Source organism: Arvicola amphibius, chromosome 12 (assembly GCF_903992535.2).
Source record: "Arvicola amphibius chromosome 12, mArvAmp1.2, whole genome shotgun sequence".
Taxonomy (NCBI): Eukaryota; Metazoa; Chordata; class Mammalia; order Rodentia; family Cricetidae; genus Arvicola; species Arvicola amphibius.
In genome coordinates, this window is record NC_052058.2 from 147,450,414 (window position 1) to 147,478,272 (window position 27,859).

General features: G+C 53.0%; 1 protein-coding gene across 5 annotated transcripts; it reads left to right on the top strand.

Annotated features, from left to right (window-relative positions):
• Window positions 1-60: 60 nt before the first annotated feature.
• Window positions 61-27,859, top strand: Klhl25 (kelch like family member 25). Of its 5 annotated transcripts, none has more exons than XM_038313727.1 (3): window positions 61-187; window positions 19,784-21,588; window positions 26,348-27,859. In XM_038313727.1, exon 2 carries the CDS (start codon window positions 19,795-19,797, stop codon window positions 21,562-21,564), a length of 1,770 nt encoding a protein of 589 aa, XP_038169655.1. In that variant the 5' UTR covers window positions 61-187; window positions 19,784-19,794; the 3' UTR covers window positions 21,565-21,588; window positions 26,348-27,859. The 5 variants fall into 5 exon arrangements, with proteins under 5 accessions (XP_038169655.1, XP_038169652.1, XP_038169651.1 ...); XM_038313724.1 differs by lacking the exons at window positions 61-187; window positions 26,348-27,859 and adding exons at window positions 4,956-5,072; window positions 25,554-25,986; XM_038313723.1 differs by lacking the exon at window positions 61-187 and adding an exon at window positions 4,957-5,072.

Here is a 27,859-nt window from a genome sequence, read left to right on the forward strand (position 1 = left end):
GGCCTATGATTGGCTGCTGCGCTTCGGGCCGGGGAGGCGGGGAGGGAAGGTCGGATGAGAAGAAAATAGTTGATTGGCGGCGCCGGTGCGGGGTGCTGCTAGGGGGAGCGCGGCGGGGACTGGTGAGCCGGCCGGGGGCGGCGGCGGCGGGGGTCTGCGGGGTCTGTGGAGCCTGTGGGGCCATAAGGTGAGTACCAGGTGGGGACGGGCCGACAGGGGCGTCGTCGTCGGGACTTGTCACCGGGACAGCGACCCCCTGCGGGAAGATGCGCCCGGTAGGGCTGGGTTCTCTGGTCTGGGATATGGGCGCTGACCGGGATCGCCCCTCGGTCGGGCTCGGGGGGCCCCGGATTTGCTTTGCTCAGAGCTCCCGCGGAGGCACATGAATTGTTTGGAAACGGAATGTTACGCTCGGGAAGCTGCTACCCTCCTCCCCCGGGAGTGGTTGATTCATTGAGTCCGCTGACTCCTTTTTAAAAAATACTATTGATCCTAGAAAAGAGGAAGCCGCTTGTCTTCGAGGATTGCGAACAGCGCAGCTTTGCGCCAGCGCCTAGCCCAGGTCGCGTTCCTAGCGAGGGCCGAGGGGTTAAACCAGGGAAGATAAGCCAGTCGGAGCTGGCCAGTGTGTGGCCCGCTGCGCAGGGTCCTTCCTGTCCTGGGAAGTTGTCGTGTCCTAGAGAAGTGGTGACACTCCTGGGGCACACCCACCTGCCCATCCAGGTGGTGGCCCCCCTATGGGACTATAGCAAATCTCCCTCCTCCTCCCCAATTGCTCGTCCCTCCTCCCATGCGTTGCCCAGGATCGAGAATTCAGCTGGGATCCGCAAGGCCCCCCGTTGACTGTTCTTCTTTGTTTGTATCTGAAGCTTCTCTTTCCAATTGTGGAACTGTGCCTCTGGGGCACCTGACTCCTTCGGGTTTCATGGACCCTAAAGTACATTCCGGTAGTCTAAAAGATTTTTTTTCTTTTTTAAGCCTTGTTATGTACTCAGGCCAGCCTTGAACTTGGATCCTCCCATTCCAGCCTCTGAGTGCTTGGGTTATAAGCAAGTGCCACCAGCTCATTCCAGAGAATTCCTAGAAACTTGGCCACAGGTAGTTGGGGGAGAGGCTGGCAATTCTAGGTTCCTCCCATTCATCTGTATATTGGGGAGTCCTGCTGAGTCCAGTTGCTTTGGTCAAGACTCACTGCTGAGGCAGGACAAGATATGCCAGTTGCATGGGCCATTTGGTTTCACCCTTGCCTGGAGTAGGACGAGGGAGGAGGAGGAACTTGGACCTGACCCTCCAGGATGCTGGGCTTCTCCTCTCATCGGTGACACAGTTACACTGAGGACTTTTTATGGTGTTGCTGAAGGCTTGTGTCTGGGGACAGGAGGGAGGGACCCAGGGTTACTCTTATCCTACAGTAGATTTAATCCCTTTAAGACAGGGGTTCTTGAGTTCATAGCTTGCCTTTGGAGACTGGCCAAGTCAGTTTGGTTCCTGGATGTATAATTATTGGTATTTCAGTTTGAGTCATTTATCAGCAAGTGAGTCCAGGGAGACTGCTGCAAAGGAAGCAGGGGAAGATGGAAGAGACCTTTGTTCTGGGCCTCCGGCTTGCTGCTGGATTCCCTGTGCTGTGCTGCCAAGGAGCTGTGGGCCAGTAGCCTGTCCCCAGTGGCTCGATTCCTGCTGATGGCATCTTAAGCCTGTGGGCACCAGTGTGGGGAGAGAAGAAAAAGTCCGAAGGAAAAAAGAAATGGCCCCCCTGCTGTGGTGTGCAGTGACGAGCCAAGGATGGCTTGGAGCAGTGAGCGTGTGATGAAGGGGCGCTTTTTAGAGGTTCATTTGTTTGATTTGTCATTTGAGCAGACTTAGACCCTGCTTTTAGAGGGAAGGGGTGCTGGCATGTGTATCGGGGACCTTGACACATCACAGTTTGCAGAGAGCCCCAGGGAGCAGGTTCCCAGGGAGCTGGAGTGAAGGAAGTGAAGGCTTTGCGGGAGAGAAAGGAGAGAAGAGCTAGCTAAGGCTTTCCACACGCCGATATTCCATACACTGGGCTGCAGCCCCCAATTCCCTTGCCACAGCCAGAGCTATGATGCCCACTTTAGGCACAGGTGAGGTCACTGAAAGGCCAGATGGGAGGTGACCGAAGGTTTTATTCTTGGCTGTGATGGTGTGATGAATATGGGCAGCCTTCCAGGATGTTTGGAGGACCTGGCTTCCCAGGCAGCTGTCAGGTGTGTGTGTGTGTTCCTGGGAGGACTCACCCTGCTAACCAGCTCACTGCTTGCGCCCCTAAATCCTTTACTAGCAGGCAGCGTGGGTTTGTCCTCAGCAGGGGCTTCACTCCCTCCCTTTATGCAGACTTGGCACCAGCAAGCAGTAGTGGCCACAAATGAATTGGCTGATTCAGACGCTGGTTTTCATCTAATGTGGTAAATTCATAATTGAATTGCCTCAGCTGATCCATGCAAGGGAATCCCTTTCAAGGCCAGGAAACGCTTGGACCCTTGTGCAGAGGGCCAGGAAGAGGCCAAAGTTAAGCATTCCCAGCTTACTCTAAGGGTATCCCTGCAGGACTGTTTCTGTCTGGCTTCCACTGCAGGCCATATTCCCTTCGTAGCAATGGTTCCTGAGCAACCCTCTGCTGGTGCCACTCTAAAGGCACCTAAAGCTGACACCTGGGCTCTTAGCACATGGGGCAGACAATGAAGCAATTAGAGGGACAGAAAGGGACTTGGAGGTTGGGAGTGTGCTCCCCTTAAATCCTGTCAGCACAGGGTCTGTGGAAGGACTGGAGTTGCAATGCTTCTTGGGAGTAAGGCTGTCTTGAGGGTGTGAGGTGAGACCACGCACTTAGAGCGTCCCCTGGAGTGGTGTCCGGCGTCTAGCGGTCTGCTCATGCCCCAGCTCCCTTCCCTTTGCTCCATCCTCCTGACATAGCATGGAGGGGACGCTTGTTGTGGTTGGCTTGCATGGGATCCACAGCCGAGGCGCCAACCTTGCCCTCTCCCTTCTTTCTCTTGCTCTTAACGCTTTTCTCCCTCATCCTGTCTTGGTGCCCCTTAGGATGACAGAAGGTAAGCAATTGTGTCCTGTTCTTTAAAGCAGCAATTGCTTGGGCTGAGATTTGCTCATTGGTAGCGAGCTTGCTTAGCTAGCATGCAGGAAGCCCTGGGTCAAAGCAAGCATGGTGGCACACACCTGTTCTCCAGCTCTTAGGAAGTAGAGGCAGGAGGACCAGGAGTTCACAGTAAGCCTGGGCTACATGAGGCCCTGTCTCAAAAAGGTGGTAGGGTGGTAGGGTACACCTTTAATCTCAGAAGTCTAAAATGCCACTGGGGCGGGGTTAGGGTCAGCAGTTCTCTTGAGTTCCAGGACATCTGGTCTACATAGCACCAGAACAGCCAGGGATACTAGCGAGTTCCTATTTATTTATTTATTTATTATTAGCAGCTTTGTGGTATTAGGAATTCAAGTTAGGCCCGTCAGGAGGGATAGGCAGGCGGATCTCTGAGAGTTTGAGGAAAGCCTGGTCTACAGAGCAAGTTCCAATTCCAGGACAGTCTCCAAGCTACAAACACTGTCTCGAAAAATCCAAAAGAAAAGAAAAAAGAAATTCGGGTTAGAGGTTAGAGCCATGTGTGGTTGTGTACCACATCTTTAATCCCAGCCCCTTTGGTCCCAGGCAGAGTTTCAGCTAGGGCTACACAGTGAGACCCTGCATCAGATAGGTTAACTGAGAAATTGCCAAAATAATTGAGTTAACTGAGAAATTGCACTGTTGCTTTCCATGAATTCATATTTTTTTCCCCCCAGGCATTTTCTCCCACAGTGGTCTGCCCCCAAGGTCTTGTAGCGCCTGGAGGCTTACTCTTGCAGTTCAACCACGGCCCTAGGCCACCTCCACCTCTTCAGCACACAGTAGGGTCCCTTAGACCTGAAGCTGTTGTAGGAAGGACGCTGAGTTCTGCCTGGTGACGTAAGCAGGTACCCTTGCCCACTGTGGGGTTCAGGTGGATCTTCTAGGAAACAGACGCTTTCCAGTGTCCGTCACAGTCTCACTGAAGGGCCCAGGGTCTAGCGAGCTTCTAATGCTAGGCCTCTAATGCTAGGCCGTTAGAAGGCTTGCGTGTCAACCCTGTGTGCGGGAGAATCTGAGAGTCAGCCTGTTGCTGGGCAGAGTCTAAGACAAGGGAGAGTCAGGAAGCTGGGTGGGCTCTGGCTCCAGCTCTGCGGGGCGCTGTGAGCACTCAGATGAGTCATTCCTGTCTGGACCCTCGTTCTTTCCCTGTGTAGGTAAGGTCTGCAAACACAAGCTCCCAGCTCTTCTCCCGAGTGGAGCTGAGTCAGACCCTGCTGGGAGCTCCAAAGGGCCAGGGCTCTTGTCCCCTCTAACCTCCCTCAGTCCCCTGTGGTTCCTCAGCTGAGGACCCGCCCTGTGCCTAGGAACTGGGTCAGGAAAGCACCAGTCTGGGCCCAGAAGGAACAGGCAGGAGCTAAAGGAAGGTGGCACATAGTTGACTCATTCCCAAGGTGCCCCTTGGCTTGCCCTGGGCAGAGAAGTGGACATCAAGTGTGGGAGTAACTGTGTGATCCCCTCCCTCTGAGGAATGGGCTAGCTTATGGGATGTCCCCTGGGCACAGAGCCAGGTGGAGAGACAGACAAAGGGCCCAGAGAAGAAGGGATTATGGGGAGCTGGGGGGGTGGGGTGGGCAGCAGGAGGAGGCTGAGTGCCAGGCTTTGGCAAGGCTGTGCCTGCAGGACCAGTTAGATGGCTCCTCCCGCTGAGCAGGGCCTTGGGAGAGCTGTGGCTGCTGCAGCCAGCCTGAAGACTACATCCCCCTGGCTGTCACCCCCACCCAACCTCTGCCAGGTGGCTGCTTTCCTGTCAACCACGTGGGCAGAGTGGACTGCAGGCCAGGCGTGAACCAAGCCCAGCTCTCTCTGTCTGTCCCTGCTGGGCTCGCCAAGACGGGCTGAGCAAAGATTCAATGTCGGCCAAGTGGAATTAATTTCCTAATTAAGATAAAGAGATCCTTTCCTTGTTCAAGACCCGAGATGAGCTGCTTGCCAGGTCTGCATGGCCGGGGTCAGTTGTTTGGGCAGGAAGGAGTGAGGTGGGCAGGCAGGGAGCGGTGTTTTAGAGAGCAAGGCAGCAGTGCTCAGAGTCCAGAGCTTAAGTTCCTCTGGCCCTGAGTGTCTGGCAGTGAGTCCCTTTATCTGCACGTGCCTCCGTGTGAGTTTACATCTTACGGATCTGAAGGAGGAGGTATGGTGCCCTGTTCCTGGTGGCTTGCCTTGTAGGTGATCCGGGAGGAAGGCTGGGCTCAGGATTCACACTGGACCTCAGCTTCTGGTGTACAGGGTGGGTGGTCAGTGGCCAGCTCAGCCAGGGTACAGGTTGCATGCTGTTTCCACTCAGGAGGGGCGAGAAGTGGACATTGCCAGTCTCTTTGTTCCTGGTGTGTTCAGTTGGCTCTGCCCTCTGCCTGGTTCTGGGGTTCAGCAGAGAACAGGGTGAGCCCCATTCTCCTGAAGCTCCCGTTTGTGTGGAGGAGGCGGACAGAGCCAGTAAATGCAGCTACCCCACAAAGGGCTGTATGGAGAGTAGACTGGGTGTGAGGAAGGGAGAGACAGGACAAAGGGGCTAGGGAATGTCCCCTGGGTTGTGACATGTGAGGCAGAGAGGTGTGCTAGGCAGGCATTGCGGGGTTCAGAGGCTGGTATGAAATGGGCTCCATGGCATGGGCACAAGGCAGAGGGCCAGGCTTCCACAGAATGTCTCTTCTGAGGAGACCAAGGACAACTTTGTGATTTTTTAAAAATTTTTAAAATTTTTTTTTCAACTTTGTGATTTTAAATTATATATATATTAATTTAAATATATTGGCAGATTCCTTTTATATAAGGGCAATAGAGAAACAATATGGTATGAAAGTCTGCCCCTTCCTCGGTGTGTTCCACAGGTAGAGATTGTGAATGAGGTCTGATTTTCTATATTCTGTCCTGTTCAGGACTCTTTAATCTCTGTCTCTGTATGGAGGGGAGCTCTTTCTCTTTTAATGTTGACATAGCAGTCCAGCCATCTTGTGGCCAGACCGCCAGCCTTCATGTTTCCTTCTATGAACTTTGGGTTGTTCCTCATTTTCCCCATACCTCCAGTGAATCCTTGCAAGCCTGTTTGCATGTTTTCTTTCAAAGCAGGTGTGCCCAGTTTTAAATTTTATTAAAGCCATGTGCCTCTCACCACTATGTTTTTTTTCCCACCAAGTGTCCATCTCTCCATTTTTCCTCCATGCTTGATATTATGCCCATTTTGCTGCTTGGCTGATACGATGGAGCCGATATCATTCCTTTAAAAACATAATACTGCAGCTAAGCAGTTTGTCCAGGCATTGTCCTCTGACTCGGCTTTCCCCATGACCAGGGTTCCGCCTCCTGTTGGTCTCAGCTGGGGATGAGTGAAGCCCTGGGCTGTGTGTGCTCATCTGTGAAGTGAGGCTCTTTAGTCCCTGCCCAGCCCTGCCCCCTGCTTGCTGCTGTGTGCTCTGCTGGGAAAGCATTCCCGAAAGGTCCTTTGGGGCTCAGAAGCTCTGGGACATGGGGAGGTGTGCTTTCTCCTTTGGGAGCCTCGTGTCTGAAGGCTGGAACGTTTGAACGAGTGGGGGCACTCCTAAGGAACATCTTAGTGACAGGCAGGCAGGTGGCTTTGTGGAGGTGATGTGGAGGTGGCTTTTGGTATATGCCTTGAGCCTGACCCGACCCCAGAGAAAGTTGGCTGGCACTTCCGGAGCTTCCCAGGGGGCTGCTCCACCTGCCGTGGTAGAACACTTGAGGTAACAGGGCAGGGTCAGCTCTCCTTGTCCGTGGAAAGGTCTGGAAGGGGCGTCTGTGGACTGAGTGTGTGTTGTGTGCTCCCATGAGGATCCAAGTGTGTTTTCCAGTGGCAGGAAGCTTTATTAGAAGCCAAGGGGTGCTGAATGGGCACTCGTACTTGACTGTGAGACAGAGAGCCTGGAGTCTGGAGGCTGGAGGAGGAGAGGTAGAGCTTAGGGACCGTGGAAAGAAAACCAGGCTGTGCACACGGTCTCCTAATAGACTTTGTGACTGAGCAGTCTGGACGGCCAGACTGGCCAGGCGCCTGATGGAGTGCACCCTTGCTGGGACTGAGCGGTGGGGTATTTAAATGGCAGAGCTCCGCTGTCCTTCCCTTGAGTCCTTGTTCCTTTCCTTCAGAAGCAGCACCCAGTCCGGTTGTGTGACTGATGCCCAGAAACCTTAGAACTCTGCCTCGGAGTGGGTACCTAATAGGAACAGACATTAGAGAGGATGGGCTATGGTCATGTGGGCAACAGAAGGGGCCGTGCTCCCAAAGTGCTCCTGGGAGGCCTCCCGAAGTGTCCTTGTATAGCTCATGTGGGGAGGCGGAATGATGTATCCACAGTAACACCCCTTTTTCCAGTCTGAGTCCTGGGTGTTTGGGAAAGGGGCGAGGGCGCGAGGCACTCCAAGGAGCTTTTGAGCGAACCCTAGCCTTCTGTCATCCCATGCTTTGCGGGCAGGTTTGGCACCAAGTGGTAGGCTGGGTTGCCAGACTTCCTCTCAGGCACCAGCACCCACACTGGGGTATCTGTTGCAGGAAGCTGCAGTTGCTATTTTTATCAGCCCAACTAGAACTTTATATCGAAAGATATAATTACAAGCACAATGTCAGGGTTTATCTGGCTGGTGAGACTGAGGCAGGAACCACTGCACACTGCTCACTTGATGTGTAAAGCAAGGCACGTCTGCTTGGACACACCTACCCGGCCACAGAGCACTTGCACAACTGCTTCTGCATCTACAACTTTCTTTTTGTAGACTGGGTCATAGCAATTCAGGCTGGACTCAAAACTAACAAGTTTTGCAATGACCTTAAGGTCAACAATGACGTTAAACATCTGATTCTCCCGTCTTCACCCCTGCATGCTGGGATTGCAGGCGTGTCACACCGCGCCCCGTTTATGTGGTGCTGGGGATCAAACCCCGAGTTCTCTGCATGTTAGGTAAACACTACCGACTGAGCTGTTTCCCAGCTCGGTGTTATTCTTTGAAGTATGAAAGAGAGCCTTCCGGAGTTCACCGGGATATATGCACCCGAACACAACTGGTTGGTTATGCAACTGTGGGGGAGCCTGGGAACAGAAGCTGGGGCTTTATTAAAACTGCTGAGACCCCGACTTGATGCCACCTCCTCTGCTAAGCACCAGGGACAGAGGTGAAGAAACCCTGTTCTGAGCATCACACCCAGACCCGAACACCTTAGGCTTTGGATAAATAACCTGATCTGCGTTGCAGACTTTCAGTCTGGAGGCCACTGGAGCCCACGGGGTAGCCTCTCTGTCCTCAGCTTGACTTTGTGTAGCTTCAGTTGTCCGTGGTCAGCTGCTTTGAAAATATCAAATGGAAGAGCTGGAGAGATGGCTCAGGGGTTAAGAGCACTGACTGCTCACCAGAAGTCCTGAGTTCAATTCCCAGCTACCACAAGGTGGCTCGCAACCATCCGTAATGAGATCGGGTGCCCTCTTCTGGTGTGTGTGTACATAATAAAGAAATTGTTAAAAAAACAATCACATGGAAAATTCCAAAGACAGGTGTGGTGGCCCAGGCTGATTTCAGATTGGCTGCCTTCCTGCTCTGCCTCCTGGGTTTTGGGATTACAGGAAGAGCCCACTACCATCACACAGCTGCTCTCTTACCATGCCTAATTTATGAGATTCGGGGATCCAACTCAAGTCCCAATACTTGAGCAAGGACTTCACCGGCTGAGCCATCTCCTCAGCTTAGAACACTGCTTTAAAGGGTTCATAGAGGTAAAGTCCACCTAGATAGTACACATGTGTGTACATGTGCACATGTGGGTTCCTATGAGGTGAGAGGTCAACCTGGGATGTCATTTCTGACACTGCCTATCTTGGCTTTTTTTTTTTTTTTTTTTTTTTTTGGAATAGGGTCTCACGGAGGCTTGGAGATTACCTAGTAGGCTAGGTTGACTGGCCATTGAACCCCAAGACCTTGCCTAACCAGTGCCGAATTGTGTGTCCTCCCACACCTGACTTTTTATGTGGATCTTGGGGTGGAACTCAGGTCCTCAGCTTCCATGGCAAGCACGTTTCCTCAGCCGAGCCATCTCCTCAGCCCAGGGCAATCTGCCGTTGTACCTGTAACCCCCTTCTTCACAGGAAAGGACCATTGGCGGGATCCGGGGCTCTGTCTTGGGACTCGTGCCTGCCCAGGGCTGGCGCTGACGGTGCGTGGAGGAGGACAGTGGCAGGGGTGGCGGCTCTAGCGGACTTGACCGGTTCACGTGCTCTTGTTTAATTACCTCCAAGTGGAACATTGATTTCACCACCAGAAGAGAAAACCAGAGACCTCTGGCAGCCAGGGACCCGGAGCCAGGGACGCTCTTTACCCAGCTCCCCTTCCTGCTGCTCTAGGTTGGCTTCCCCAGCTGGGCTTGTGTGGTTTATGGACCACCATCCAGAGCAGCACTGGAGGGGGGGGGCGTGCCCCCCTAGTTACAACTCAAAATGACTTTTGTTTTTTATAGATGAAGACTCTCTCTATTTAATTAGCCCAGGCTCTGCTCAAACTTATATAGTCCAGGCTAGCCCGGAGCTCAGAGTGATTCTACCTGTTGTTGGGACTGGACCCATGAGCCACCTGGCTTAAATGGTTAAACATGGGCAGGAGAGATTGCATGGTGGGTAAGAGCATTTGCTGCTCCTGCAGATGACCCAGGTTCATTTGCCAGCACCCATGTGGCTGTCCATAACCATCTGTAGCCCCCATTCCAGGGAATCTGGTGCTGGCTTCTTGCCTCCGAGGCACCAGACAAGCAGGTGGAGTATTCGCATTCAGTCAGAACACTCACACCCGTAAGAAGAAAGTCTTCTGAAAAGTTCAGACGTGAAACACACAGGCTACACCTCAGGAAACATGACTGTCACAGTTGTGCAAGTTTACAATAGCCCTCTGGACATTTCCATTCTCACTCCAGGGGATAGCACTTCAGTCCCCTTCCATGACATGGAACTATGGAGCATCCAGCACAGACAGAGGGGATGCAGAATCTGCCCTTGGAGCAGCAGACACAGATAAGCAGAGGAAACAGTGGTCTGCAGTAGAACGAGCCAGCCATCAGGAGGTCACAGGGCTACAGCAGAACAAAGGGTGTTATTCTTATGAGAGACAGGACAGACGTCCCTCTGGTGTGGGTGTAGTGTACACTAAGTGCTGGGAAATACTCGTTGAATTGAATTTCTCAGCATGTGCTATGTATAAGGTGTGCTGAGCAACGTAAGAACGTGGGGTTGTGGGGCAGAGAGATTGTGGGGGGAACAGGAGCTGGAAGGGTGGGAGGGGAAGAAACTGGGGTAGGCTGTGGCTATGGAGAGGAGGGAACAGGTTGAACGAGGCTTGAACATCCAAGTTCCCCAAAGGCTTCTGAGCAGGGGAGGTTGGACATGCAGAAGCGTCCGTGAGTGAGTGACTGTTTATGGGCATCCGTGTATTTGCTATAAATATGCAGACGTATGTAATTTCGAGAGACCAGGGACTATCTACCAGCTGTGATGTCCAAGCACTGCCCCTGTACTTTGCAGAGGGAGGCCTGTCATTTGGGAGGAGAAGGAGCTGTGGTGAGAGACACTTCTGACAATGACAGAGGGCAAAGGGTGGGGGTTGGAGGGCGTGCGACCTGCAGCCCAGTGACTGAATGGTGCTGCAGGCTGGGGAATAGGGAAAAGAGAATGTGAGTCTGGACATGAGTTTCACAGTCCAGTGCTTGGGATGTAGGCGGTTCCCCGCTCATCTGCGTGAATACTGACTCTGGCCAAGTCTCAGATGTGTGCATGTTAGTTATCGTCCCTCAACACTTCCTGCAGGGAGTTTCTGTAGGTTCCAGAGAAAGTGTGGTTAATGTGGAGGAGTTTTATAAGCCAGTGTCAACTGAAGAATCCAAAGAGGTTTTCACAGTAGTGCTGAGACATCATCTGCCTTGTTCATTTTCTCCTGAGTGCATAACTCAGCGTGCCGGTATTTTCACGTGACCCACGCACCAGGATACCAAACTGCCCGGGTAAAGATCAATTCAAGGTGCAGGTTGGGAATGTGGCGGAGTACAACAGTTCATTGATACGGGTCAGATTCCACCCTTCAGTGACCCACAGAGGAACTGCCGCTGGTCAGAGAAGAGAGGCCTTGCTTATCTGAAAAGGCTTATCTGCGTGAGACTGGCTTTTCTTCAGGTACCGGAATCAGAACCACAGATCTTAGCAGATTGAAGGCTACAGCAGGTGAAGTCAGCCCGTGTTCTGGAAATAATTATTTTTTTTTCAGAATATTTTATGGGAAGCAACTCTGCCTGTGTGACTCGTGTGTGTGTGTGTGTGTGTGTGTGTGTGTGTGTGTGTGTGTGTGCATGTGTGAAGGTGTGTAGTGCTGTACTCCACAGGCCTATCAAAAGGCAGCTATCAGACCACTCATTCTTGAGCACCGAGGCTCTTCTGGCCTTTTGTGGCCCAGCCACCATGGATGCCCGTGTCCAGGGGAACTGAAGGAAGATCACCATGAGTGGAAATGCTGGGGCAAAGGGCACCTAATCTCACTTTGAAAGATGCTGCCTGATTGTTCTCCCGAGAGTTGGTGGTGGCGGCTGCCTTCCTTGTGCTCCTTTAGATGAGCTTGGGGTGGGGGCAATGAGAGGGCTCAGTGGGTCATGGTGTCTGCCACCAAGCCTGAAGACCTGAGTTTGATCCTTGGGACCCACATGGTGACAGGAGACACCAGTGCCTGAAAGTTTTCTCTGGTTTCCACATTCAAACCATGGCACATGTGCTTCTGACCCCAAAGATATAAATAAATATAAATTTTTAATTAAGAGAGAAGGAGTGAGCCAGCCTTGGAGTGTGTGGTTTCGGGACTGGGAACATGATCTTCATGGAAGCCAGGGATTGTGGGCAGCAGGGCTTTCTGGAGACAGAAGGCGGTTCTCTCCTGGGACATGGCTGCTACTTTTAATCTCACTCGTTTTCTCTGCTCTCCTGTGTTTGCCTCACTCCGGGAGGCTCATAGAAATTGGTATCTAGGTCAGTGTGTTCTTAATGGCTCCATCTGTGAGGCCAGAGTGCAGGAGAGGTAGCCTCTCCTGAGTACCCAGGTACCTGGGAGCCCCACATCCCTCTACAGGCGCCTGGTGTGCTGAGTAGGGGCTGCCCTGTTCTGCCTGTGGCGCTCTGGCTGAGTGAGAGGGAGGAGGTGATTTCTCCAGCTGGGAGAACCTGAGTGCTCAGGCTGCTCCCTCTGTGGCTAGAGTAATGGTGTGCTTTCCACTGGCCATGCGCCCGTCTGGAGCTCCAGCTGGGCCTGCAGATCTGGGCCTGAGACCGTGGAGGGGGAGCAGGTGGTGGCAGTGGCAGCTGAGTGACACCTGCTGCCTGGGCTTGGGTCTGTGCTCGCTCTTGTGGCTGCAAGAAGCCTCTCTGTGGGGACAGCAGGAGCAGGGCTTGAGTGGTCGCCTGGCAAGCAACTCGCAAGACGGCGACACGGCTGTTAATCTTCTCCAAGAATTTATCTCAGGAGAAAGCAGTGATTCAGCCAAACAGTGCTGTTTGGGTTCGGGGTAAAATTTAAAGTACGAACCCGTCAGTCTGTATGAGAGCAATTGGGAAAGTGTCCCATGTGTGAAGTGGAGGTAAAAACACCATGAAAGAGTATTCTAGGTGCTGAGACTGGGGTTCAGTGTTCCACATGGGGCTAGGGGTTTGGCCTGTGTCGCGCGCCCACCACCGCTGTAGCTTTTAGAAATGTTTAGTTGTGAGTAAGAGCAGGTTTTTGTTGTTGTTGCTGCCTCTTCTTAAACCTTTTTACAACTTTCTTCCTGAATTTGCCTACTCTGTTTAAGCTTAGTTTTAGCGTTTATGTATTTGTGTGTGTAGGCATCTGGAGGTCTGAAGGGTACTAGCAAGAATCGATTATCTTATTCCAGCACGTGTGTTCTGGGAATTGAATTCAGGCCGTCAGGCTTGGCAGCAATCCACGCTTCATCTTCAGCTACTGGCCCCCCTTTAAGACCCTGTCTCAAACCCAACAAACTAGCATTGGACAGGGTCTTACACTGCCCAGGTTGGCCTCAGGTTAGATATTGTAGCCAATGGTGACCTTGAACTTGTGCTGCTGCTGCTGCTGCAGCCTGTGCCCAGTGCTGAGAATATAGGGTGTGTGCTATCCCATCCCAGCTGATGAAGGGCTGGGACGAATCCAGGGTCTTGTGTGGGAAAGCCCTCTCCCGACTGACCTACATCCTCACCCCTATTACATTTTTTAAAAATCATGTGTTTGCATGGCTTGTTGTATGTCTCTGCACCGTTTGCATGCCTGGTGCCTGAGGAGACCAGAAGGCGGCATTGGATCCCTGGAACTATCATTACTGAACTGACCCTAGGTTCTCTGGAACAGCAAATTTATCTCCCCCATTACAGATTTATCCTTGGTCCACCACTGTGTCTACATAGAAAGAAAGGGGTATTTTTTTAAATATTTGTTTATTATGTATACAATAGTCTGTCTGCATGTATGCCTGTAGTTCAGAAGAGGGCACCAGACCTCATTACAGATGGTTGTGAGCCACCATGTGGTTGCTGGGAATTGAACTCAGGACCTCTGGAAGAGCAGGCAATGCTCTTAACCGCTGAGCCCTCTCTCCAGCCCATGGGGTATTTTCTTTTTGTTGTTGTTGTTCAAGAATGGATCTTTGTCCCAAAATAGGTGGGACTACCCTACCTGCCACCTCCCTCCACCCACCTCCATGGAAATGCCTAGGTTCGGGGACATTGTTCTAGATATTGTCATCATCAGTCTCTCTCATTACTGTCACTTTGTCCTTTATGGTGGAGCTCCCGAGTGAGCATGTTGGCCGAGGCAGGATACCAGGCAGGCAGAGGTGGCCACTGAGGGTCTTGAGCTGACACGTGGCTGGGCATGAGGGCCCGACAGCTTTTGTACAAAGCGTATTGGTGAGAAGCTGGCCATTACCACAGGTCCTCTTGGGCTGGTGTTAAACTCTCTGGGCAGCTGTCCCACCCTGTCCCTCAGGCAGCATTTTAAACACAGAGCACAGTGACCGGAGGCAGCTTCCTGCTTGCCACAGAGCTCAGGACAGAAGTGAATCCATTACTGCTATGGCTGTCTTGGGGCAGAGGGCACACTTTCTTCAAAGTTAGCTGTCCTAACTACACAGAGCCTGGGCAAGAAAGGTTGCTGTGTGGGTGGAGACGTGTCCTGATATCAGAATCTGGTGACATGCCAGGCTCAGGCCTTCCTCTCTAACCCTGTGGTTCAGGGGAAAGTTAAGTCAGACCTGAGTCTAATGCCACGTCTTTTTCAACCTTGTAGTGATGGGGTCATGTGGGGAGGTTATAGGGACCCAAGCCAGAGACCTGGCTCCGTTCCAGTCTCTGTGGGCCTCTGGATGAATTTCTTAACATCTCTGCCTGTTTTCGCAACTCGTGCAGATGTGATTACATTGCTGGGTTAGAAAAGTTGGCACTCACAGGGCTCCCCATTAGCAGTCCTGTCTAGTCGTCGGAGTTACACATGGTGGGCGAACGACAGGGTTCCACCTTCTGGCTTTCTCTGGGCCAGTCAAGTTGTGTGACTGGTTTTGGCCACTGAGATAGGAACAAAAAGCAGTGTGTCCTTCCAGGCCAGGCTCTGATCACCACTGCCATGGGTTTTTCCCTCTGACACAGTGACTGGTGGCTTTGTGACAGATTTCTTTGGGTCTCTGGGAGTGACCCAAAAGTGAGCTCAATAAGATGAAGCTTCCCACAGCCATGTGGTTCTGCCAAGACAGTGTCGTTTGAGGGGTGTTTGCTGCCGTGAAACCTCGCTCAGCCTGACTGAAACAGGTGTACTCGGGTCTCAGGATTAAAACTTACGTCAGATGCCCAGCAAGAGAGGGCAGTGGAGGTGGGGATTGGGGAGAAAGAATGTTCCATTATCCTCCCAGGGATTTACCTGATGTGAGTATGCCAGAAAATGAAGGGATTTACTTTGTGGGGAGAGAGGGGACCAGCAGGAGGGATGGTGGGAGGGGCAGATATGAGCAAAGTACAATGACATATTTGAAAACTATAATAATGAAACCTATTATTTCTTTAAATTTGCTTACAAATCTGGTAGGCACAATGTGGCTTTGGCCACTTGGCAGTTACAAGTCGGTCCCCTCCTGACCAGAATTCCCTGAGGATCCTCTGCAGGGTTGCTCTATTCTCATTGGATTTCACAGGCCTTGGCCCTTCTCCTCCTGCTCTGTGTGACCCCTGAGAAGGCAGAGCTGCTGCCCTGGATAAGGCCCAGCAAGGTCCATGGCCTGAACTGTTCCAGGCTTCCCCACTGCAGCAGAGAAAGGATTTGATGACACCTGTCAATGTGTGAGACTGCCCGGTCTCAATTTGCAGTCAGCCTGGAACTATCAATTATGGAGGCTAATGTGTGGCCATCCTTCCTCAAGGATGCTTACCCTTGGCACTGCCAGGTGCTGAGTGAGGAGGTTTGCAGCAGAGAGGGTGTGGTTTCACATTTCTGTGATCTCAGCTGGAGGCTGAGCTTTGTGAGTTTGAGGCTAGCCTGGGGACACAGTGAGACCCCTATCCCAAGGCCGTCTAGTCTCCATTCACTTCCCAGGTTTTGGGAAGGGAGGTGGGAGGTTGGGGTGGGAGCTAGGGTGTAGGGCTCCCCTTTGACCTCACTGACCAACATGGGGGAATGATGTCAGGGGCTCGCCAAGCACATGGTACCCCAGCACATTTGGTCTTGACCTCAGTAACAGATGGAAGCTAGGCTCTCCTCCTGTGCGTCTTTAAGCAGGTCTGGAAGCAGGTTTCTCCTGCCCTGTTGGGGTGAACTCAAGGGTGAGTTTTAGCTTGCTATCCTGCCCTTTGTGGGAAAGTTGAGGTAGGAACATTTGGTGACCTGACAAAAGAAATATATGTATTACCAAACACTGCTCCTAGGGCCATTTTAGACCCACGGCCTTGTCAGCCCTGTTCCCGTGGGGGAGGTGTGGGTCAGGCGGGGTAAGAGGTGTGAGCTCAGAGCCGGGAAGCAGACTGAGATGGCCACATCTCCCTCTACCTCCATGACTTCACTTCAGGTTTTCCACAAGAGCCAGTTGTGGCTTGTGCCTTAGATCCTGCCCTCAGGAGGCCACCACAGAAGAGGCCTAGTGAGACCCTGTCTCGAAAGCAAGCAAAATCTTTTCATAAAAACTTGCTGAGAACTTAGCGTGGTGCTGCAGGCCTTTAGTGTCAGTACCTGGGAAGCTGAGGCAAGCAGAGGCCTCTGAGGTCAAGACCAGCCCGCTCTCTAAAAACAAACAACATTGAAAACAAAACCAAAAAAAAAAAAATGTGTCTGCAGTAAAAATATAACTACTGCTATCTGGTGGGCAGCCTCCAGCAGCACAAGGCTGTGACAGGAATCCACAAAGTTGGCGAAGCCCCACTTTTCTCTTTGAGGGGGGCTAGGGAAAAAGGCACTCACAAACTCTTGATGGCTTCCTTCTTTATTCTTTCTCTTCTTTATTTTCTCTCTGTTCTCTCTTTTTATCTCATGTTGTTTCACAGCTTTTATACCCAACAGAACCTTCCAGGCAGGCCAGGAGTCAAAACAGCTGCCTTCCATTTCTCAAGTGAGTGATTCCAGGGAAAAGCATGTTTTCCGTCTCCCTCCCAGGATTAAACATTTGATGTATTACAGGTGAAAAACAAGTTATCCCAAGAACCCACATACATTCATACCCAAGCAACTTGTTATAGGCTAACCATGTGGCAAGCAAGGTGGTTTTGGCAGGTCTTTTACTGGCAGGCTGCATTTCGCAGTTACAGAGAAGGGCCCAATTACTTTGTTATATTGAAAGGTAATCTTAAAGACTCACAAACCTAAACTTTTACATATGAAAAAGAATCAGTAAGTTCTTTAAGTCTTTAGGACACATATCCATTCATTAATAGTATTTCACATCAGGAGATTGAGGGCAGAAATGGGTATAAGGAATTAATCATCACCTTTGGTCATTAGCCAAACCTAGCAAGGAGAGTACGTCAGCCAGGAATAACTGGGCTGCTTTGTTCTTGCTCCCTGACCTTAAAGAGTCCCTCGTTCATCTGTGCGCCTTTCTAAATCTTTAGATCGTCTTCTTGGGTTTTTTTTTAACCTCAAAGTTATTTCACAGAAACATTTCAGTCTAACGTTGTTCTTTTCAAAGCTTGTTTCGGCCGTGATGCACTCCGAGAGCCGTGAGCGAACACATCTCCCCACATTAAGGTTAAAATAATCTGAACAAGCTGGGCAATTGGGACTCAGTTGTTAGTCATTAGCTTGAGCTACAATCCACGCAGCGCCTTCGGTGAGACTCACAGACCCTGGCCGTGAAACATATCCTTGTTTTTATTTTTATTCCTCAAGACTCTGTATAAGCTGTCATCATCATTATCATCAAATTAGACAGTGCAGCTTAGGGAGGGGTCATCTTCTTGACAATCCACAGGTAAAAATGCCCAGTAGAACGGGATGTTTTCCAAGAGATAAACACACTACATTACAGGCAGTGGAGATCTTCCCGCATCCGCTCACACTATGCTAGATACCAGAGAAAGAGAACCGCAGCACACACGTAAAGACACAGCAGAAACAAAAGACATCCCGGGGTCTGTAGTCCCGTGGCCTTGCCTAAATGAGGCTGGCCCACCAGAGGAGTCCCTTCTGACACCTGGACCTTCAATTGAAACCGGCTGCTCCTTTGGCATGGCCCACGGCAATGCACACTTCTGATCAACCAAATTTTAATTGATTCTGTTTTTATGCTTTATTTTTTTTTTTTTTTTTTTTGAGACAGGGTCTGTGTAGACCTGTCTGTCCTGGATGTCTTTGTACACCAGGCTGGCCTCCCTCACAGAGGTCCAGTTCCGCCTGCCTCTGCCTTCCGAGTGCCAGGATTAAAGGCATGTGCCGCAGGGCCCAGCAAGAAAGGCGGCTCTTACCTTTTTAAAATATGTGTGTGTATGCTATGTAGGGAAATGTGCATTTGAGCGCAGGGGCCCTCAGAGGCGTTGGATCCCCTGATGTTGGAGCTACCCGATAAGGATACTGGGAACCAAATTCAGGTCCTCTGGAGGAACATGTCAGGATTGCTTTCACAGGCCACAAGAGGGCTTCAGATCTCCCGGACTGCACTTTATACTAGGTTGTGAGCTACCATGTGGCTATTGGAAATCAAACTGGAGTCCTCCAGAAGAACAGCCAGTGGTTTTAACTGCTGAGTCAACCCTCCCCCTCCCCAGCCTTCTTTTGCATTTTGAAGTGGAAAGCTGGCTGGTCTTTATTTGCAGGGAAAGGCTTGTCTCGTTTCTGTGGTGTCTTGTGGGAGTTGGGCAAGCACTGTGTATACCAAGGCCCTGGCCCCTTGTGAGTGTGTATAAGTGTTCTAAGTGTATAAAAAGGGCTGCTTTTTCCCTGGAAGTGTCTGTGTGAGGCCCCATGTCTGCTCATCCTCTCGTGTCTAGAATGGTCTGTGGCACAGGTGCAGTCACGGGACTCGTGTTTTATGCCAGTTAAGTTCATCTGCTTAATGAGGGTTCTGTGTGCCAGACGCTGACCGCTGACCTCCACCTCTGGGACTTCCTGTGGCACTTAGCAGCCCTGCCTGAACAATACCTCTAGTGCCTTAGCCTCGACCCCCTTCACTGCAGTTCCAGGAGCGACCACACCCAGCACACCTGACCAGAACCAGAACCTTTATATTAAAAACTTAACTGTTTTTAATATAAAAACAGTACAGTCATTAAACAACTCCGACCTGCTGGGCGTGGTGGCGCGCGCCTTTCACACTAGCACTGGGGAGGCAGAGGCTGGCGGGTCTCTGAGTTTGAGGCCAGACTGCTCTGTAGAGGGAGCCAGGACATAACAGGGCTACATAGAGAGACCTTGTCTTACACCACAGAAAACAAAACAAAACAAAAAACTCAGACTTAAAGAAGTGGAGTCTGCTGATGGCCTATGGTCAGAATGCCTGCCTGTTTCTTCATTCAGGCACAGCGGCAGTGAGGCAGCTGGCTGAGTAAAGGGGACGCCTGGCCCCCTGGGCTTTTGTCAGCGCAGTGCTCTTCTCGCGGAGCCTTGAAACAGGGAAGTGCCGCTGCTTTTGCTGGCACTTTATCCTTGAGGAAAAATGCTTCGAGGTAAATTAATTTTCCCAAGGCTCCACAATAATGGCTGAGATGCCTTCAGGGTCCCTGTTTCTAACCAGTGGCATCAAGGAGTTTGGATCTTTATATGGGGCCCTGATGCCAGGCATGCCAGTACCTGGAGCTCAATACCTGTGTGTGTGTGTGTGTGTGTGTATTGTAGATCCTGAGTGAGATTGGGTGTGTGCCTACCACTGCAACCAGAGGTGTCACTGGCCTAGTGTGTGTGTGTGTATGTGTGTGTGTGTGTGTGTTGTAGATCCTGAGTGAGATTGGGTGTGTGCCGACCACTGCAACCAGAGCTAGTCTTTGCAGGACAGGGTGAGGCCCAGGGCCTTCTTGTCTGCAACATCTTTGGGGATGCAGGAAGGAAGGCTTGGTTTCCTAGAGCTGGACAGAGGCGGGAAGGGGGAGAGTGGGGCATTTGGAGTTGAGCACGCAGAGGTTGCATGCGGAGGCCCACGGGTGATTCACTCTCGCTGGTGTCGTCCCCCTGCAGGTTGGTGCACCATGTCGGTCAGTGTTCACGAGACCCGCAAATCTCGGGGCAGCACGGGCTCCATGAACATCTCGCTCTTCCATAAGGCCTCGCACCCTGACTGTGTGCTGGCCCACCTCAACACTCTGCGCAAGCACCGCATGTTCACGGATGTCACGCTCTGGGCTGGTGACCGAGCCTTTCCCTGCCACCGCGCCGTGCTGGCTGCCTCCAGCCGATACTTCGAGGCCATGTTCAGCCATGGCCTGCGGGAAAGCCGGGATGATACGGTCAACTTCCAGGACAACCTGCACCCCGAGGTGCTGGAACTGCTGCTGGACTTCGCCTACTCCTCCCGCATCGTCATCAATGAGGAGAACGCAGAGTCGCTGCTGGAGGCCGGTGACATGCTGCAGTTCCACGATGTCCGGGATGCAGCCGCCGAGTTCCTCGAGAAGAACCTTTCCCCTGCCAACTGCCTGGGCATGATGCTGCTGTCGGACGCCCACCAATGCCGGCGGCTCTATGAGTTCTCCTGCCGCATGTGCCTGGTTCACTTTGAGACGGTGCGGCAGAGTGAGGACTTCAACAGTCTGTCTAAGGACACGCTGCTGGACCTTGTCTCCAGTGACGAGCTGGAGACTGAGGACGAGCGCGTGGTCTTCGAGGCCATCCTGCAGTGGGTGAAGCACGACCCCGAGCAGAGGAAGGCTCACTTGCCACTGCTCCTGCGCAGTGTGCGCCTGGCCCTGCTGCCCTCGGACTGCCTGAAGGAGGCCGTATCAGGGGAGGCCCTCCTCATGGGGGACGAGTGCACCAAGCTCATCATAGACGAGGCCTTCCGTTGCAAGACCAAGATCTTGCAGAATGACGGGGTGGTCACCAGTCCCTTTGCCCGGCCACGAAAGGCGGGACACACACTGCTCATCCTGGGAGGCCAGACCTTCATGTGTGACAAGATCTACCAGGTGGACCACAAAGCCAAGGAGATCATCCCCAAGGCGGATCTGCCAAGCCCCCGGAAAGAGTTCAGCGCCTCAGCAATTGGTTGCAAGGTCTATGTGACGGGAGGCAGGGGCTCTGAGAATGGGGTCTCTAAGGATGTCTGGGTGTATGACACTGTCCACGAGGAGTGGTCCAAGGCGGCCCCCATGCTGATCGCCCGCTTTGGCCATGGCTCAGCTGAGCTGGAGAACTGTCTCTACGTGGTCGGGGGACATACATCTCTAGCGGGTATTTTCCCTGCCTCCCCTTCTGTCTCCCTGAAGCAAGTAGAGAAATATGACCCTGTGGCTAATAAGTGGACTATGGTGGCCCCAATGAGAGATGGTGTCAGTAACGCTGCCGTGGTGAGCGCCAAGCTGAAGCTCTTTGTGTTCGGAGGGACCAGCATCCACCGGGACATGGTGTCCAAAGTCCAGTGTTTCGACCCCTCAGAGAACCGGTGGACCATCAAGGCCGAGTGTCCCCAGCCCTGGCGATACACAGCTGCTGCTGTCCTGGGCAGCCAGATCTTCATCATGGGGGGTGATACAGAGTACACGGCGGCCTCAGCCTATCGCTTCGACTGTGAGACCAACCAGTGGACGCGGATTGGGGACATGACCGCCAAGCGCATGTCCTGCCACGCCCTGGCCTCGGGCAACAAGCTGTATGTGGTAGGAGGCTACTTCGGGACACAGAGATGTAAGACCCTGGACTGCTACGACCCCACTTCGGACACGTGGAATTGCATCACCACTGTACCCTACTCTCTCATCCCCACGGCCTTCGTCAGTACCTGGAAGCACCTGCCTGCATGAGACGCACCTTTGGAGCCCAGCCAGGTGAGGAGGGCAGAGGGACCCCTCTGGCTTGTCTGGGTAACGGTTGCCACATCTCCAGGGAAGGTCTGATGAGCAGCAGAATCATGGGATTTAGGACTCGACAACCTGTTCATGTCCTACGCCTTCTGGCACAGTTACGGGCTTGCCAGCGGGAGGGGGAGTATCTGCCTCCTGTGTGAGGTAAAGGGGTGAAGGCAGCCCTTCTGATCCTCGGAGCAGGTCTTACCACAGAGCAGGTGCCTGTGAGCCCCGCTGCTGTTCTCAGTCCCATGAGTGCGAGAAGCCGGAGGAAAACAAGAGCCTGGCTGGATGGGAGCCAAGCGACTCGTAGGGTGCTCCTTAGGGTGCCGGGGCAAAGGGAAGACTCCGAGAGACAGGTCTGGGGCAGCAGAGAGCCTGGGGGCAGGAGGGACCGGCAGGGGGCGGTCTGCCCTTGTGCTGCCAATTGCAGGCAGGAGGAGGGTGCTAGGCCAGCCTGCTAGGGTGTTCTTGGGAGGGGTTGCCATGGCTGGCTTGTTGGAGGCGGAGCCAGGTTCTAGAAAAGTCATCTCGTTACTAGCTATTGCTTCAGTTCATAGGGGGAGATGAACTCCCATGGGCTGAGATGGTGTGGGGGTGCTGGTCTATTGAAAGCAAGAAAAGGAGGGTTTGGAAGAGGAACCTCCCGTCTTTCACTCAGCTGGCCCCTTGTGTTCCTGTGGCGTTATTAAGGGATCCAGGCAGGAAGTGTCCTGAACATCAGTGAACCTCTGGGTACTGTGGCACAGGGAAATTGCTCCGGAGCTGGGCTTGCTGGAGCTGTGCTTGCCTGTGGACTGAGTTCTTACTAAGTCAGGTCCTGCTGAGCCTCCAAGGCTCTTAAAGGCACCCTCCCCCCCACAGATCTGTAAGCATGGAGCCTCTGGCTCCTGAGAGCAGTTGGGACAGGACTAGGTTCTCTTTAAGACTTTTGGGCTTGCTTTGTTTTTATCTGCTCCCTTACTCTGGGGGAGGAGTGTGACTCTGGTAAGCGTCTGGGTCCCCAGGGGAGCAAGCTTCAAAGGGATATTGGCATTCCAGTACTAATTGTCTATTCCTACCACTGGTGACTTGGGAGTGCAGCATCACCTGTGGGGTGAAGTCACCTGAGGGTGGTGGAGTCACATGTGGGGTGGTGTAGTAAGGAGGCTATTTATTTGCCCCAGCTGCTCAGCCCCGAAATTATCACACAGAAACTGTATTATTTAAATCACTGCTTGGCCCATTACCTCTAGCTTCTTATTGGTTAACTCTTACATCTTAATTTATTCCATTTGTAGTACTCTATGTATCGCCACATGGTTGTGCCTTACCGGCTAAAGTTTCCAGTGTCTGTCTCAGGCAGCGGATCCACAGCTTCTCTCCCACTTTATCCTCCTTCTCCTAGCATACAGCCTAGCTTTTCCTGCCTAGTTCTGTTCTGCCTTTGCCATAGGCTCAAAGCTATTCATTAATCAATAAAAGCAACACATAGACAGAAGGACCTCCCACACACCAGGGTGGGGTCTCCCATGGGGTAGAGTCACCTGTGGGGTAGAGTTACCTGCCCTGTGGGGGGGTGGAGTCACCTGTGGGACACAGGTGTCTCAAGCCCTGTGTCCATATTTGCCTCTGGAGCCTGAACCCCCTTCTTTCTCAGGAAGTGGTCAGGTGCCTTACCCTCCCCCACAGAGGCTCTCCCCCTGTCACTGCCTTGTGGGGAGAGGCGGAGGAGGTGGGGGAGGGCAACTGGGCTGAACCTGGTCAAGCACATATTGTCAGGAGCTGCTCTCCTTTAGATGTCTTGCCACCAACACAGTTGGCTTGACCCCGGGCAGGCTTAACTTCCAGAGTCTCAGCACTCTTGTCTGGGAAAATGGACTAGAAACTGTCCCTCACAGTTTTCGGATGCTGTGAGCTGTGAGGTCCTCTTATGTTCCTGTCCCATCTCTACAGTTGTCATTCCCGTGATTAGGACAGCTGAGTGTGTCCTGAGTCCTGGACTAGCTTTTGTCACTAGCCTGCTTCAGACCATGAAGTGGGCACGGAGAAGGTGATTGTACAGATTCAGGTAGGAAGCCACACCCACTCCCCAGCGAGTGTCCCCAGGCCTCACCCTCCCTGAGCATCTGCTGGGGGTTCTCAGGCACCATAGCAGTCTGGCCACAGCAGAGCAGTCTCTCCTCCTCTGGACCACCCTTCTTGGCCTCTTTCCCCAAGACTGACCCTGAAGTGTTCCGACTCTGCAGGCCCCTCCTCCTGTCAGCTTGTTTACAACAGGTCATAGTCTCTGGATTCTCCTCAAAGAGGAGACCCCACAACATATCAGCAGGGTAAGATGCTGATAATGCAGGGCATGCCTGGCACTGCCTGGGTCCTGGGAGCCCTCCACACCCCTCAGTCCCCATGGCATGTGGATGAAACTGAGCTGCAGATCAGGGCCTGTGGTGTGGGAGGCGAGGAGCCCACTAGGAGAGTGGGCCAAGCCTTAATCACAGTCGAGGCCAGAGGGGACAAAGCATAGCATTCTGCTGCCTCCATGACATTCACTCCAGTGACCATGGCACTAACCAATACACTGCCCTGGGATGCCCAGCCTGAGCTATGTCCCGTTCTGCTGCCCATTCTCGTCTGCCAGGTAGCCAGTAGGAAGGTCCTGGCAAGGGTCACCATCCCTGACCCCTGAAAGCTCCACTTGTGCCTAGCAGATCTACTCTGCCATCCTTATAGGCTCCAAGGTAGTTCCAGGGGTCACAGCAGCAGTCCCCTGAAACCCCTGCTCAGTATGCCTGTGGCTCCCTGTTGCTCTCATGCCTGCTTCTCCATATGGGAGCCCCACTCAGGATGTCTCCCTTGGCCTTTTTCTCAAAGCTACTTAAGTAAGGCCCCGCCTCCCATGGTCTCCACCTCTCACTCTGCAGACAGTAGTAATACTACTACTGCAAAGGAAAACCCGGAGCGGGACAAGGGCTTCCTCCAGCTTCTGTGGATAGGTCTGGCTGGCAGGAGAGTACATTGGTCACTTGTGCCTGTGTGAGACCCGAGAATGAAAAACAGGTAGACAGTCCGCTAGTCATCTGCAGGATAGGCTTATGCCAAGGCCTGCACTCCCCTGCCAGCCAGGCCTGACTTCCAAAGCTGGTCAGAAGCCTCGGTCCTTGCTCAGTCCTTGCTTTGTGGTAATATTGAGGCAGGAGAAAGCGGGTCTGCAGCCTGGGCTGCTGGGGTGGTTCAGATTGATCATCTTAGAGCATCTTCGGACTGTTCAGGGCCTCAGGGCCCTACAGGAAAAGCAGCAGCCTCCCTGCCTGGCGAGTGTCAGGAGATGGCAGGATTCCCGCGACTCAGCACCAGCCCGCCTGTAGGAACTGTAGCAATGCCAGGCGCACAGCGCGCATGTGGAGAGAAGGTCCACGGAGCCTCCGCGCTGGCATATGATTTTGTAAACATACGGAACTAAAGAAAAGTTCCTTGTGTTGGGGTCTCACACCTGCACAGCTCACACCAGTGTACAGGATACACAGTTCTAAGCCTAAACTGCCAAGCTTACTGACTGGATTTGCTTCCTGCAGTGCCTGAGTGAGGACACAGCTCAGCACAGCGCCCGTGAGTTCACGAGCTCCTCCAGCCATTCAGACATGGGGGCAGTCTCTTCTTACAGCCACCTTGTAGTGCTGGTACATCTAGCCCTGGCCTCCGCTGGAGCCACATGAGCTTCTGGGATGCCTGGGAACGGGACCTGTGGCTTCCCTCCTCTCTCTCGCTGCCTTAGGTGCCTCGTTCTCATGCCCCAGCCCTGCTGTGCCTCGCAGTGGGTCCCCACGTGATCAGCTCAGGAGCGATAGTCCGGTCACCAGCCTTTCCAAGACTGAGATGCCCAGTGGCGTCCTCCATAGGACTGGCCTAGGGTTTTGCTGCCATAGCAATGATCACACCAATAATAAATCAGTGTTTCCTTCTTGCTTCAGGAACATTCTCTATGAAGCCTGCAGCAAGGGGTCTGGTTCCTGGATCCTTCTCTGAGCAGATATCCAGCATCCTCCTTTCCAGGGCAACCACTGATGCTCCAAGTGCCTGAGGATGTGCAGGGGATATGAGCTTCATGGCCATAAGGACAGTCCCTCCTCGTTCACCACGACGTCCCCACAGTCTGTCTCGTGACCTGGCGACTAGAAGCTGTAATGAATTTTTGTTTAGGTCACAACAGAGCCTGCCTCTTGTCCACAGCCAGTCTCCTGTGCCTGACTCACTGGCTCACTTCTGTTTACGTTCTTAAAGGACCATGTTTTCTCTCGGGACCACCGTGTTCCTTCTGATCTCCCTCTCCAGCCAACTGTTGTCTCCCCATCAGTTCTCCTCCTTAGACGCCACACCACAGTAAAATAAAGGTCCTGATGCTAATGCAGTGTTGGAAGTCCCTTTTTCGCTCTAGTGCTTCCCAGTGCACCACACAGTTGTTTGTACAACTCCGCAGTTTCTCCAGGGAAGGTGATGCCGAGGGACCGGGACTGTACTGCGTCTGCTCCTGGGTCTGTGTGAGGGAGGGAGCAGAGTGACGTAAGTGTGTGGCCCCTGCTGGGTGGCAGAGGTGGCTGTGGTTCCTCAGCTGTGGAGGGCTGCAGGGGACACACAGCAGAACCTTATCCTGCTGGAGGCTACTAGGGTGTCAGGGCCTGAGTCCCAGCCCGGGGGCCTCTTGAGTCTGGCCAGGCTAAGACAGAGCAGTGTGACCTTTCATCTTCTTCCTGTGTTTCATCCACAGGCTGCAGGGTTCTTCCCGCCTGGGCCGGAAGCCGACAGCACCAGCTCCGGGCAGCAGCGGTTCAGGCTCCAAAGCTTTAGGCAGCAGAGCGAAGATCCCCAGAGACACCTGTGCTCGGCACCCTGCGCTGCCAGTGGCTTGTGTGGAGAGAAGCGTCCAGAGGCGTGGGCTGTCACCGGGAACTATAGGGCTGGGGGATGACATTCACTCAAGGTCTTGAGGTCACCTCTGCCAGCCAGGCCTGGCAAGGGCTGGCAGGGGAACAGCAGGGGTCCCTTGACTCCAGCAGCCCAGCCTTTGACTGCAGGGCTGCCTGTGGGGGGTGGCAGTGTTGCTCCACAGTGTCCTGGACATCAGGGAGCAGAGTGCAGCTGAGGACGTTTTATAAGGGACAGAAACCCACAGGGCAGCCCAGCCTTGGAAGTTCCCACGGGCATCACCAGCAGATGGCACCAAACTCCTGATTCTGTGTGCCCACTGCCAAGCACTAGCCCATCCCCCTAAGGGGTGAGTTCCTGGAAACTGCCATGGAGGTAGGACAGATGGTGGTGACCCGTCAGACACTGCTGAGGGTCCCCTAGCTGGACTTTAGGCCCTAGGGAGCTGGTGGGGCCTGTTGTCTGCCCTCCTTATAACCATAGAAGAGCAGTGTGTCATACCCGCCCATAGTACTGGGCTCCTTTTCCGGAGACCCCCTGCCCCTGAGATAGGGCAGTCATAGCCCAGTGTGGGCAGAGGGACCCCACGGTCACTGCACAGAGATTGAATTTCTGTCAGTGTGGGGTCTAGTGACAAGGCTCCCCTCACACCTGCTGTTCTCTCCTCCTTGGCACCAGCTGGCAGCCTGCATCCTTCCTGTTTGTTCCTTGAGCTCAGAAAGAAGGATCCGAAGAAACTTCCCGAATGTGTTCCTCAAGGATTCCTCTCCAGTATCCCCTGCTGTAGGTTTGCAGAGGTGCCTTCTGATGCCACTGTTGACTTCAGTCTCCTCCCTTGTTTGGCTAGTCCAATCAAGGGGAGGGGGCAGGCACTCCTGTGTCTGGCATAGGAGTGTGCAGGGTGCCTAGCCGGTGGCTTCCCAGGCCATTGCTGTATCAGGATGGAGCGTCCAGAGTGGGCTCTGCCATTGACAGAAGTGGAGCCACGGTACAGACCAGTGTGGTCAGCGCTCAGGGTCCTCACAGCTCAGCCTGGCACTGGTGCCGTGAGTGCCCACTAGGGTGTGTGACTTTTGGGCTGGGCTCCCCAGGAATGTGCTCTGGGAAAGAGCCCGAAGTGCCCTTCCTGATGTGACTTCGGCTCAGACTGGCTCTCTCTTGCTTTCCAAACCATACAGGGCCCTCGGTGCTGGAGACTTGCAGGGTCTTGGCCTGTGGACTACGCCATTGGGACTAATCCCTCTGCACAGCACAGAGGACCCAGTCACCGTGCTCATCTGAGCACGGGTGTTGCTTTTATTAGTTTTCTAACTTAATAAAAGTGAGGAAGTTCCTGATCTTCCTTGGGTTCTGA